The sequence below is a fragment of the Lepidothrix coronata genome, unplaced genomic scaffold, assembly GCF_001604755.1.
Source record: "Lepidothrix coronata isolate B3197 unplaced genomic scaffold, Lepidothrix_coronata-1.0 Scaffold18, whole genome shotgun sequence".
Lineage (NCBI taxonomy): Eukaryota > Metazoa > Chordata > Aves > Passeriformes > Pipridae > Lepidothrix > Lepidothrix coronata.
The window spans coordinates 8268326-8283535 of NW_016690198.1; the positions used below are offsets into that span (position 1 = coordinate 8268326).

Genomic DNA, 15210 nt, shown 5'->3' on the forward strand with positions numbered 1-15210 from the left:
CATAATTTACTTTCAATTATTTATAAATTCTGCTGCCCGAGTATTTATTTTTTTATAAACAAATTTTTACAAGTTGATTTTAAAAAGGCATAAAAATCTCATTGAATATATAAGGCTTAACCTGCAGATTCAGTCCAATCTAGTTGTCATTGCACTTGTGTTAGTTACACTTCAATATAAAGCAATCTCTCACTGCACATTGAGGTCTACCACATTTTCATTCACAGAGCTTTCTTCTACTCATTCTGTATTTCTCCCAAAAATCTATTTTCTCTCTGTCTCTCACCTCTATAACTGCCTTACTATCTCCAGAAAATACAGAAGAAATCTCTTAATCTAGCTTCCAAAATACAAAATCCATTAACAAACACATAAAGACCGCAAAATAATTAACTCATTGGAAACCCTTATTCACATAGTGTCCTCAAAAAAAATGAATCTTGTCTCTCTGTGCACTTACTGAGGCACACAATGAATTTTGTGAAAGCCTCCAATTAATTATTTCTCCATTCCCCTGGTAGATTGTTCCAAGAAATCCATCTGCTCCCTCACAAGTACCTAATCCTCTGCAATTAGTTGTCACCTACCAAGGCTTCTTGCTGCAACAGCTCTCAGCATTCCCTCAAATGAGTCCCTTGTAATTTTGCTGCATTTCCTGCTTCTCTCCTGTCCTCAATACTAAGCCTTCTAGCTTAGCAGTTCTCTCTCCCTCTCTTCTCCAATCCTGTGTAAATAGAATTTCATGGCAAGTTAGCTGAAGTCTTGCTCGCTCCATGAGACAACTCATAATGGGGCTAAAAGTTCCTTTGCTTCTCCAGTTCCCATTAACAGTTAAAAAGGAAGAAGACAGCCCAAGTGGCTCAAGGCTAAGCACTGCAGGAATCCACTGAGCCTTCTGGGAACAGGACTGGGCAGGGCATGCTCTAACATATGCGCTACCTCCCCAGGAAACAGACAGCACTCTTCAGGTCTTCTTCCTGTCACGGGAAATGCTAATGTGCAGAAGACTTCTTTGTGTGCAAATAAATGAATAAATTATCCCATAAAACACCAAGAAAATGAAGATAAAAGCAGGTACCTTTTGGTCCAGTATGCCAGGAGAATCAGGGCCAGATGCTGATTTAACGACATAACTGGAGTTCTGCATGCTTACAGCAAGAGCACTAAAATGGCACGGCTTATTAAAACAGACCCCACTGACACAAAACAGCTGTTTATGCAAATTAACTGGGGGAGAGAAATACTAGAGCATCCTTTCCCAGTCCGCCTCAAAAAGGCTAGAGGAATGGTGACCGGCAAAAGGAGTCTGGTTTGAGGTGAAAGTGTTCCAGATTTTGTGATTAACCCTCCTCCTTTTTCAGAGTGACACAGTTGCAAGGGCCCAATGCTGTTAAAAAGAGTAGCTTTATGTCTCATGAGAAATATACTGCCTGCAGCAGCACAATACTGTCATGGATAAGCTATGACAACCACCTTTATGGTGTACATGCACTCCTATCTTCCTCATCTCCCAAACAGCTTATTGTGATGGCAAGGTATTCTGGATTCAGGTTAAACCTCTTGGTTTTGTGGTACATGATGGGATCTCAGGATATGCAAATGCGCTCTCTTTGTATTTCTGTAAAAGTAGGAAGTATTATACTATCTGCATGTTTACATTTTGCAGTACCTTGAAGGAAAAAAAATTAATCTCATAACAGGATACAAAATTATGGAAATTCCACTTAAACTACATAATGGTAGTTAATACTTTATGTTACAACGCTCTTTCATATTATATGCCTCTTCCTCAGGAGCTCAGCATTGTTAAAAATACTAAGACAGTAAGAATGATTCAAAATTGCAGAAACTAAATAAAATTGATACAGTTACTTTAAAATGGTAACACTGTAAGAAAAATACTTTCCAAGTTTTTTGAATATCCTGATTCACATGAAAATCAGTAGCTCAGCTCATATGCTCAGGTTTTTTCTTGTATCCATACTATGTAGTGCACCAGCTAATTATTTATTAAAATTATTTAGTGTAAGTAAAAGCACCATAATAATTATTTCAACTACAAGAAGGATTTTTTAGAGAATAAAATTCCACAAAGTCTTATATATGATTACTCCATTTTATAATTTCCAACATAATTTCTTTTATCCTGTTTTGAAATAAATAATACAGCAAATCACTGCATTAAGCTCTTGCTTAACTTCCAGGGGAATTATATATAATATGAAGAAAATAAAAAAGGCAGGAATGCATATATTTTTGAGTATCAAAGCAGCAATTAAGTCTATTTGAAATTTGCAGTCCTTAGTCAGTCCCCTGTCCACCTCTTGCATTACAGAGTTATTGTAGTGCATTTTGACTTGGTAAGCTGCCTGATTTTAAGGGCACTTAGGACAGAAATTATTCCAATACATGCAGTGTAAGCAAATTGGTCAAATCAAAGTTAAGGTTTGACTATATTGCTCATTTGCTCCATTTAATGGAAACAGGCAATAACAGAATTGACCGTCCATTAATCTGATGACCATCAAGTACTCTATGGTCAAGTGTTTGCCAGCAATCATCACTTTTAAAAGCTGATGTACCTGAATTTTTCTATTTTTCAGAAATCATGCACAAGCTGAACCAACTTATCTACTAATGCAAGAGAAGCCCTTAAAGATTATTAAAAATAGGCTTCCTAAAAACAACAAGATCAGGACTCCACTGATGAGTTGAGCAATGCTTATTTCCTATTTGCAAGGATTGGAACATGAAGCACATGAATCTCACCCTGAATGCATAGTATTTCTTGCTTGATGGGAAATGTTGCATATTAGTATACAGGAAAAGCAAAAAGTCTGAAAATAAACATATCATATCCTCAGTCTTCCAGCTGAGCAAAGCAACAAACTCTGGACTGCACAGTGGCACCATATCTCTGATGGTGACATAAAACTTGCATCTGTGAGCAGTACAATAAAGTTTACAATCATTTAAACAGGACAAAACTCCCCTCGACTGTCAGTCTGTTCAGCTGCTTTCCTTTAAGAAAACACTTTGAGGTGTCTGCAAACAACCTGAGGACATTATTTGCATCTTTAAGTCTAAATATGTTGTTCCTGTTCAGGACAAACGATGCCTAAAGTTCAAATGCTCATGCAGGCAAGCAATAGTCTGTGAAAGCCATCCTTCAGTACCCTCTTTAATGCCTATAATCCAAAGCAAGTTTACCTGATAGAAGTGTAAGTAGAAGTGTATGTGGACATCTGACTCACATACATACTGAGGTACTTGTTAAACAGTAGTAGGCTAATCATTTTCCTTAAAAAAAATGAATGGAAGAATGGACTAAATTGAGGGGAAAGAAAATGACATCATCAGACATCAGCTGCTTGGTATCAAGTGCATGCTATTTGTAAAGGGAAAGAGAGGAAAGGTGAAATTAATTGTATTTAAGTTATACTTTAAATTTAGCAAAATCTGAACAAAATGCTTAAACATGCTCCTCATAAAAAAGCACAACTATTACTTGGTGTTATCTTTCACTTTACTATCCAGCATCATGAACTACAACTTTCCCTATCTACCCACACAGTGTCTCCTCTTGGCACTTAGTTCTGAATTATGCAACTCTCAGCTGCTTTAAAAAAGCAAATTATCTGTTAGATACATCAGAAATTGCTACAATGGTTATTTCCTTTGCCTGTCATTTTTACTACGTTACTCTGCACTGTGTTCATCTATTCCCTTCTCTATGGTACCACATACAGAACATTTGCCCTCAGTTGCAATATCTTATGGCTCCTCACGGATTTGAGCTTTAGTAAGCTCTTTCAAACAAAGTCCTATTTACTCATGAAAAGCTCCCTAGAAACATAAACAAATATATAGTTTTCTTTCAAATTCCTGCCCTTCTTTTCTAGGGTATTACTTACTACAAGGCCTTGCACAGCCACTGAAGGTACATCAGATTCTGGTATGCCAAGATCACTTATTCTGATTCTACATGAACCCTCCTTGTTCCCCACTCTACTCGCTCTATGGGGATAGTAAACTGTTCAGGAATTTGGACTATGTATTTCTGCTGTCTTTATACAGTACTGGTGAAAAGACAATGCAGAAAGAATCGTGCCTTGCAGAATATACCACCTAAGGAGTCTTTCTGCTGTGCCTTTTGCAATCGGACATGCCTGTCTTGTATTGGCCTCATAAGCCACCAGTGTGCCTGTAACAAACATGGATAGAGCCTTTCTAAATCTTTGTTCACGAAGCCTAGCCATGGTGATACAGTACTGGTATCAGTTGCATCAAGTCTTAAGAGTCCTGAAGTGCTACAAGAACATAAATAACAATAAATAAAGATGGTAGATCTATATTATCAAATTGCAGTGTATACGTCATACTAGACCTGAAATTGTGGTTTTTTTCTCTTTCAGATCCTGCTGTTGATCACCAAAATTATGTTTCAATATACTTACTATATATCAGCTGAGATACCTTTTCGCAGTCCAATCACAGTCCTCTGTTCTCTTCACTCATGCAGCCCACCCTGAGCTTTCTGCTGCTATCAGCAGAATCATCACACCAAAGCTTACTAATGTAGAGCTGCTAAAGAGAATTTTACACTATGGTAAACCACAGTAGACACAGCCACGGCAGACAGAAGGAAAAAGCTGGTATTTCCCAAAGTACAGGATGAGAGTGAGGCTACAAAATCTGGATCAAGATCACGCCTTTACTACCACTCACAACTGCCAAGACTGAGGGTACACACTGGTGCAATACAGTGATTGCAAAACTGCAGGGTTCAGACTTAAGCGGTCTAGTATTTACATCTAGCATTTTGGTAAAAGCCCAGTTTTAGCGATAACCAGAGAGGTGCTTCCAACTGTCCAACTAAAGGTTTATGTAAGACAAATAAAGCTTAGCACTGGCTGCATTTTCACTTAGTACCGAAAGCAGCACGTGGTCAGTAGAGAAACCCTGTACTCCTCTAAGTAAAAGCCTCTGGCATTTTCACTTGGTTCTTTCTTTGATAAGGTTCCAAAATACAAGACAACACTGAATTGAGCCATTTGTGCAAACACCTGAAGGTTATATACATGCCTGAAGGTTGCTATTGGTGAGAAGGGAAGCAACACTGTGTATCAGTGACTCAGTTGAAAGTCTCCTGACAGCTTTGTTTTACTGGACTGGAAGCGAAGTGCAGTCTTTAGTGGTGTAGGTGTCAGAAAAATGTCCTGCTATACTTGCCTGTAGCTGAAAGAAGGCAGTTGCCACATTTCTTGCTCACTTCCCTTGGGATCCACTGAGGGACAGAGAAGGTCCGCTTTGCAGACACATGGTTCTGGTGGGAAATTTATCTCTGCACCAGAAAAGGCACAACATTCCTCCTGCTGCTCTGCATAAAATGAAAATCCTGTAAGAATTTAAACGGGTATTTTGTTCATTTGGATTTCTAAAAGGTGGACATACAGTACCACCAGGGGAGGGGAAAAATAATAATAAAAAAAAATGTTCCTTGAAGTAAAAAAAAGCTCTCCAAAACAAGTAAAGCAAAAGTTGAGGGAGGAATCCATCCACAGGACAGAGTCTAGGGAAATGGTGCTGTATAAATGTGGTTTTGCATGTGTCATTGTTTACTGGGAGAGATGTGTAACCTTGCAAGACTGAAACAAAGTAACATGAGTAACAGGACAACAACTATGCCATCTCAGCCAAAAGGGTGACCTAAAATAGTTTTCCATTATTTATACTTTCAATAGTTCAATAGTTGCCTGGCTACTATTGTCTTCAGCGGTGTTTGTCTGCTATACATCTAGAATTTTATTTCGTTTAAACTTCTGATCTGTACAACAGCAGATGACCAGATTCCTTTACTTCTAACTAGTACATAAGGTTTTTAGCAATGTTTCAAAAATAAAAATTATGAAGAGCATTAAATGTTATGTATAAATGTGAAATTGATTAAATACTCTCACACACAGTAATGGGTAGTCGCAAGTGGGGGTGAATTACACTTCTGGAGTGATGCAAGCTGAGTACTAGGAAAGACATGTGGTTCAGCACAGGACATGATGATGACAATATCTATTCTACAGGGGAACCTTTAAATGATAGTAGTGTTAACTCAGAGCAGCCTGACAATTGAATGTTCCCTGGTGTCTGGGCTTCTGGAAACCCTTCAGTGGTCATAACAGCTAAAAAAATTCCTGGAGATCAAAACAGTTTATGCCAGTGTGCAAAAAACCTTTTTGCTGAGCAAGGAGGTGAAGTTCGACTTCCCTAAATGAGCAGGCTCAAGACCCTACAAGGGATGATGGCTACCAGTGATGCTCTTGTCCAACACCTATGTTGTACACACAAAAGTTTCATAAGACTATGTGTAAAAATATACGAAAATTGGTGTATTAAATCTGAAGCTACTGTAGATGAAATTATATTTTTCCAAAACAACACAGAAGTCTTGCTGTAAGAGTAATCAGCTCCAGTCACATCAACATAAACAAAGATATCATGGGACAACTGCTGCTCATTCCAGCCAGGAACTAGCTGCCTTTGAATTTGCTGAAATGCATCCATAGCTAGATCTAAGTGAAACAGTTCCCTTGTCCTCTGACATATCAAAAACTTCCCTGCTCAACTGGTATAAATTAAAGACCTTCTGAGGAAGTTTTTTTCCTTTAATTTTTCTAATTCTAAATGAGGGTTAAAACTTTCAGGAGATTTTGTTTACTCAAACGGAGGTAGAGTCTCTGCCATTCTCTCACATTTCAGAATACCGCCCTAATGACCACTGCTTTAGGGATCACTTTTTGGAGCTTCTCAACTCAATTTTAATACTTTATTTTTCTTTACTTCAGTTAAAAATTTCATTCCAACAAGCCATGGACATAAAATAATCCCAAACAACACTTTTCGTCACAAAAGTTTCTATTTTTACAATTTGTTGTGCTGGAACAATAATAGTAGAGGAGCTGAAGAATGTCTGAGCAGCCCAACTTTTAAGAGCTTCATCCCTAAGAATTAAAGCATCATTGATTTTCTTTTCCATAATATATTTCTGCTCAACACACTGTCTATGTAGGTTGTAATATGTTAGATGGAATAAACACAATCTGTTCTAAAGCCTGATGTCACTTATGTTTATTACTGAATTATCAAAACTAACTGAAATTAATTCTAACATATATCTGAGATGTGGAACTGAGATGCTATCAATTTGTAGGAAAAGCTTTTCATATTTTCTGTATTTTCAGGGCAGTAAAAATTGAGCAATGTTCTAGATTTTTGAAATTCCTCTCATCCACAAAACTATTCACCACATTGCTCTGACTGGAATTGATCATACCTTTTCAGCTTTTAGAGTATAATTCAAAATACATTTCTGTGTTTCACAAACAACTATGTTTTGCCAATTAAACATTGTAAATAAAAGTTTTCATAAAACTGCACAATGTTTTAGGCATTATTATGCAAAATAATTTATGAACTTTTTGTACATTGTCCACAGAAAATTCTATAAAATAATTAAAAATATTTGATTGCTAAAATCTGATGTTTACCTTCTTTTTCTCTTTTTCAGGACTTATTCCAGAAGACATGCAGACCATGTTAACTATTCAGTTAGAATCTCTTTTTTTCTTTCCCTCTTTTTCTTACAATCTAGTAACTAGTAAATTTCAAAGATGATACAGTTCAGATTTTGCCACTTACGAAAGTCATACAGTTAAAAATTATGCCACTCTAGGTGCCATGTTCCTCTTCTGGATAGTTCTTTGTATTTGTTGGTAAGATCAGGCTGTCTGCAATAAAACTGTATACACAAACACCATCATTTAACCTTAAATGAAGAGTCCCCTATTCTCACAGAAGAAACACCTCATCCTCACCACTTTTTCATGATTAATAGGAAAGAAACTGTTATTGTTTAGAACTAAATGAATACTTCGAATGGATATTAAAACTCACAGCATGAGAACATTTGAAATGAGATCTGATTAATTTTTGATTTGAAATTTAGAACTAATAAAAAGTAGTATCCCTAAATCCAGACTGTGCATATTGACAGCATTACAGCTACTCTAATAAGAATTCTTCATCTACATTAGTGGTATTCAAATCCTGCAGTTAAAAGATGAGAGTTAAAATATTTGCAAGAAGAAAACTCTAATCTTGTCCACCTTTACTGCATAAATTTAAGGACCTTTCCTTATTTATTTTCTTCTTTCATAGGCCTAACAATCTCTTTGAAGTTCATTTCAATAACAGAAGCAATTAAACTGTAATTTCAGCATTAGCACGGCAGATACTTTGAAATAACAGCTATTTTATTTAAAGCAATCTTCATCAAAACAACTTGTGCACCCTGTGACAGGACAATTGCAGCTCATTTATTTTATTTGTAGCAACACAGGCTTGACCTACAGGTCTGCTTCTAACTGTTTACAGGTGGCTCTGCAGGAAGATTCTGCATCCTAAGTTTTGCATCATAAATTAAATGCACCATCTCACCACATAATGCTGTATGTATAAAAGGAGAAATGTCCTCTCAAACCTTGCAACAGATCCTTTTATCTGGAATTGGAAGAATGGATTGCCATTATTTTATCTTGCATAATTATAAAAGCTTACAAAGGTCTGTAAAAATTGTCCATCTCACAGGCCATAATTATGTATTGTCCCATATCCTCTCACACTTGCCCCCCCTCCCCAATTTCTACTGACCATCTTTAAATTTTTGCTGATTTCATTATACTCCTCATAAAGCAAGGAAAATTTTGCAAAGCACTCCACAGCCCTAACTCCAAAAAGCCATTAAGAAGGTGGAAGTGCTTCCTATACAAGCAGTTGTGCTTAGCAACTGGACAAGCAAAGTGCTCCACCTGTAGCTGAGATCCCCCTGCTGATGAGGATCTGAGAGATCTACCTGGGTGTGCACTGACCACCAGGCACAGGGTCTTCAGTGGGCAGACATAACCCCAATGAGCTGCACAACGTGCAGCCATGGGTCTCACCACTTCCTCTCTATCCTTTTCTAACAACAGTGAGAGCAGTCATATTTCTATCCATCCATCACAGCCTTGCAGACCTACCTAATGTATACAGAGGGCAGAGGACACATGTGCTATTTGATTTATAGTCCAGCTGGGCCATTGTCTACTACTGCTGCCTAGTGAAGTCTCACTGGAAAAATACTTATTGGTAATTGAGGTGAGGTGTCCAGTTCACTCTCACTTGCTTGTCTGTAAAGCATCTCTGCATTAACCCATCTTTGTATTGTGCTGTTCCAGTATTTTCATGAAAATTTCACATATTTAACCACTTTGCAAGATCAGAAAGTAAATTGTTCAATATGACAATATTTTCTCACTATTTGCCTTCTTTGTTCACAGGACTTTTCCCCCCCCGTTTTTCTAGTACATTAATCAGACTTCTTTGCTCTCTTACTCTCAACAGTTCTCAAAGCATTTTTCCTTTTGGTATAATCTGAATACGTGTAAAGATTTTTTACCAGCAGTGCACATTTGTAGAATTCCAAAGACGCCACTTGAACCAGTGCCTCAAGAGAGCAGTAGTTACAGTTCTAAAAGCCAGCTCAACTTGGTGCCACCAGCAAACTGCACAAAGTCAACTTCCCAGGCTGGAGTACAAGGCAGAGTTCAGCCTGAGTCCTCCATTTACATTGCACAGAAAGCAATTCCTGAGGCCGAAGTGGAAGGACAGCCAGGGCACCCAGGCTCTTCTTTTCCCAAACAAGGCCTCCATAGGCCATCAGTTCTGAGAAACCAATATTAACTCTTCAGTGGTCTGTGTAACTACTCCTGTATTCACAAGTATTTCTATTTATTCTGCCTTCTATCCTTTTTAACAGGGACCTTACCCAAAAGCAAACATTCAATGGTATTTTTTATTGGTTACACTAATCCAACAATGTATTTGCTACTTCAGATCCTAGGGAACTACACTTTTCTTCTTAAAATCACATATACAGTTGCATTTTGCTATATACATTCAACAGTTACCCTCATGTATCTTTTAATTAGACCATCAATAACTCCTATTGAAATAAAAATCACTAGGTTTGTTCTTTTAGGATCTTATATTTTTCACAACAAACATTAATTAGTTACTGTACAAGTTTCAGAAGAGTAGCTGGTTTTAAAGAATGATATTGAAGACCTATAAGCTTTTTGGTATTGCAGGTTAGGCTGGAAGAGAGTTCATTATTATGTTCACTGTTTCATACTTTCTGAGATCCTTTATAAAAACAGAACAAAACAAACACACACCCCCCTGAGTAATTTTATCATCTGACTTTTTCCTATTGCTCCATAATTTTTTTGTCAAAGATGACATTAATGCAATTAGAGGTGAGGCTTTCAGAATTGTTTTATCTATCATCACATACTAGCTACTTGGTTCATTTTTTTGTTAAGAATGCTATCTGTCTCTGGAGGTATCTATCCCAAACTCATTACCATGAGAGACTGGAGACTTTGTGCATCCAAAGCAGCTGCAGAATTTATGACCACTAAGAAAAAACAATCACAGACACAAAGGTGAGTATCATCCATACATTTTACAGGTCTATCAGTTGTGAAAAAGCAATGCCATGTGTGAAAATAGTATAAAAAGTAGTATATATAAATTTGTACTTTAGTTGTTCACAGAAGCAACTGCCAGAAATAATCTGAATCCAAGTACTGCTATCATAACTGAAATGACAAATCCATTTTATTATTTCAAATTCTGTGTCCTTCATTCACATGTGTATAGAATAAAATTTGCAAAAATATGTACGTTTTTCTAATTTTATTTTTACTTTGTTTTCATCATAATAAAATCATAAGCTGATCCACAGATATTTAAAATAACAGTCCAGCTGCTACTATCCTTTTGCACTAGCAGAAATGCATTTGTGTGAAACCCATAGATGATTATTACCAATACTACTATTCTCACTGCACTTCTGCAGGGCTTTGAAAGATCCTAGATTTCTGTGTAATACTTGTTCATAATGAAATTCTGCAAAGTCTTGAATAATTTGAGTGGAAAAAAATGATCTTATACCTGCACTTTCAAGTATTTTCTTCTTAATTAACAGTGCCTGGGAAGAAGGAAAGCTTTATAACAGGACTCTGTCCCCATTCTGCATGTCCCTGTGGCAATATACACTGCTTCTCCATATTTTTCCTAATAAATTTATGAGCACATTTTATTCTCTCTGTCATCAAAATCTAAGAAAGACAAGCAAAGCCAAATACCCCAGAAGATGGCAGATTTGAGCTCAGCCAACGGCCTTTACAAAAGCCTTCTGAGTCATTCTGCTTTCAGCCTGTACTTTCCAACTGCAGTGCAAACTGTATTTAAGGAGATACGCATCTGCCATCATTGGCAAAATTTACTGCAAGTCTTTCTCAATAAAGTCAAAGACCTGAAACCAACCAGTTTGTTTTTTTTTTAAAAAAAGCATTTAAATAAAAATCTTTATAAACATTAAAAAAATGCATTTGTCTATTTTAGTCTCTGGACGTAAAATACACACTTACAGAAAAAATTTTACCAAAATGTCTGTTCAAAAGGGGCAATGATTTGATACCATCTGTGGTCAGCCATAATCCCAATACAAGTGTTTTAACAGAGGTAGATATTGGAACTGCATTAATTACAACAGACAAAATTCAGACGTAAGTATGTATCTTACTGTTATATACAGTGTTACATGACAATCATTCTGCCTCTCTCATTGACAGGGACATTTATACAGAAGTTGATATAAATAAAGGTGGCAGAGTCCTGAACTTGTTTACTTCTAATTTACTGCAGATATGTGTAAATTTCCCAGACATTGTAATACCTTGGCTTACTCCCTGCCTAACTTTGACCAAATGGTGCAATACCGAAAAATTAAACCTTGACATGAAATATTGAGTCTGCATGGCCGAACAACTGCTGAATGATATCAATGGTAGCAAAACCTCTTACGGTGCAAACTGCACAGCTTAAATCCACTTAAAGCAATGGAATGCTATGGATAGTATAAGACTTGTAAGAAATAGATTAGAAAACTATGCTCAAGCAAAAGGCTTTAGGATTTTCACCACCATCATGTTTCTTTGTTTACAAATAACTTAATTTTAAGAAAGGAAAGTCAGAACTGAAGATTCATTATTAGTATTTGTTCAATTACATATGTCCAAAGATGATCAAGATGATATGATACCTTAACATTTAATGAAAGAATCTACTGCGATTTCTGAAGCTATGAATTATGTCAGGGTGGAATTTGTTTCTCTGTATTTCATTATGCAGCTGCTAAATTTTACCTAAAGAAGAAGAAAACTCCATTCCATGACCAGGAATGAAAGACTACGAGAATGGTCTGAGTAACTATATATACTCTGCAAGACAGTAAATAAATGTTTCTTTATGACTACAAGAAGTTTTGGGATTAATTGCAGCAAATGTAATCTCATATGCAATGAATAAATTCACTCACCATGATTCCAGTAAGTAAACAGACTCCTTTCCCACAGTATGTATTAGGTACCATATCCCCATATCCAATGGATAGAAAAGTTATTGAAATCAACCACATTGCCCCAAGGAAGTTGCTAGTAACATCCTGTTGATCGTGGTATCTGAAAAGAAGAAGAAAACAATTTCTTCATCATGAAAACAATTATTAAACTTTCGTGCTGCCAGAAAGAAATTGCATTAACTTGTCATATGATCATTCTTGTATTCTATCTCCTTCTTAAAAGCAGCTCTAAGGAATTAAATAAAACTCAAATGCAATTACATCAGCAGTAAAGAATCAGAAGGTATAAAAATAGAACCGGCAGTAGAGATACTTGTGATGGTTTATAATTCAGGATTTGGTTACTATCATTAAAAAAGCTGAAATCTTTTTTAATAGAATGCCTTCATTGGGAGTACAGGTCCTGCTACTACTCTTCAGTAGCATAAGACACCAGTTTATTACAGTAGCAGTCTGAGGCAAATATGAAAGTGAGAGAAGGCTGTGAGCACAAGCAGACAGCAGTGCACATCTTCATCTCCTTGGCCTAAATGCAAGTCTATGATCAAAAATCTAATCATAAGGTATTACATAAATGCTGTCTTAGACAACCTATGGCCTACCCTCACCATCTACATGTTCAAGATAAATAGAAAAATATGCTATCATATTTCTCATCATCAAAAGATCTTTACCTTAAATATAGCAAAGCCACCCTTTTGTGTTAGGTCAGCTATTAAGTGAAATTTCATTATGTGCCATTTGTTGTCTTGTTTTCTTTGAAGCGACAAATGAACATATTCCACTACAATATCGAAACTAAATTCAGATTAATAACCTTGTCTTCACATAACATACATACCTAATAGATTGTGAAGATATAAGGACACATTTTACGTCTAAAAACCTGTTGTCACCACTAACTCTGTGGAGGAAAAATGCCTAACGGCCTAAGATAGGTGGAATTTCGCTCCCTGGACAGAGCAGCTTTCCCACAGAGAACCTCTGGGGCAGCCACTGCAGACTCAAGGTTGCAATCACCCCTGCAGCTGCTGAGAAGCCTCAGGTTAATTACATGCTGTTAGATTCCCCAAGGGTATTACTTTACTCAGTTCCTAAATCCGTGTCTTACAGTGGGTCACAGAGGGTCATTAACAAATTAGTTCACAAATCCATAAACAACCTGCTTTCCCCAACTTAAATAATTGCTCGTTTTCCTCCTTTCTGGACTGCAGTCTCTGTGACGGAGCAAGAATGCAGAACGAGCACACGGGCTCTCTCAAGAAATTCCTTATTCTATCACTTGTAAGATATTCACTATAAATGTCTGCAAAACTCTGCCTTCAAAGTCCCACCTATGCCCTGATAATTACAAATCATAAGAACCCTTCGACTACCATAGACCACAGCAATCACTCCAAACAAGTCTGTTCCATATTTCACATGTACTTTTATCTCTCCTGGTATCAGTGTTGTCTCTCACATACTTTATACAAGCTTTTGAAGATTTTTTGTTCTGCTTCAAACAAAACCTAGAACAATGTTGAAGAAGCCCACATCTAGAGTCCTAAAGATGACAGCGATGCAAATGACAACCACAACAGCAAAAAGACTAGTAAAAAAAAATGACAGTAAACTTGATATAGCTTATGATCACAGCACTCTGCACAACAAAAAACAGTCGGACATTGGTTTTTTTTCCAGTGTGCATTCAATGTTATGGATTTTAGTCTCCACTTAACAAACTTAGAGAATAATGGCTGTGAAATATATGGATACAGGGAGAAAAACACAGTCATCTCATCCAGGAGGCAAGAAGAAAGCATATGTATCTAATCATGCTACTCCCTACAGAGCATTATGCAAGTGATATGACCCATAGGGTCTGGATGAGCTTCACAGAAGGGCACTAAAGCCACAAAACATTCTTCTAAGGCTAGCAACTCAGTTAAATAGTAGTAAATGCTCACATAAATATTTATAATACATTTATTTAATGCCTCTCTTTGGATTTTGAACCCAGCCATTTTCATACTTCTGATGAAAAACAGGTTTTTCTGTGATGATGAAAATGCAATGCAATGCTTTTGACTTTTTCTACATTTTGTCCAAATAGTTAACATCCTTACAAAATTTCAGCACTACACAGTGATAATTATAGACATCTTAATAAGACTGAAAACAGAACATTCAAAGACAGCTCACTGAGTTACAGAAAAAAATACCAGTTTCACACAAAGAATGCCAAAACATCTCTCTTAAGCCTTGAACAATAAAGGGAAAAGATAACGGAGTCGTTATTCACTTATGATCCTTTACTCATTTCAGAAAACATACAAGCCAACATACACAAAGATTCTTTTTGAAAAGGTGACACGGGGTTAAATTTTAAAAGGCACATGAGAAGTTTTTCAAGTTTCACTGGAGACACAGAGACAATTAAGGTTTCCTAGATAAACTGCTTGTTAAAGCCATCTGCATCCATATCAGGTACCACACTTCAAAGACCTGTTCAGATGTTTTCATCTTGTTAGCTCAGGACTGCTGGATTTCCTACTCTGAATATTTCACCTGGTTGTGACTTTAAGGGTCTAGTTCAGCAATTAAATGTTGCATGCTTATTTTGAAAATCATCAGCAATACTTATGAATGACTTTGACTAAGAAACGAAAGATACTTTGTGCCCTCCCTATTGCCTTAACTGCTCA

At 36.7% G+C, this 15210-nt stretch overlaps 1 protein-coding gene across 2 annotated transcripts in view; it reads right to left on the bottom strand.

Moving 5' to 3' along the window:
• KCNN2 (potassium calcium-activated channel subfamily N member 2) overlaps positions 1-15210 on the bottom strand; it is a 75900-nt gene that overhangs the window by 13976 nt on the left and 46714 nt on the right. For both annotated transcript variants that reach the window (XM_017807397.1, XM_017807398.1), the window contains exon 4: positions 12482-12623. In XM_017807397.1, the coding sequence (XP_017662886.1) occupies positions 12482-12623 (142 nt within the window). The remainder of the gene's footprint in view (positions 1-12481; positions 12624-15210) is intronic.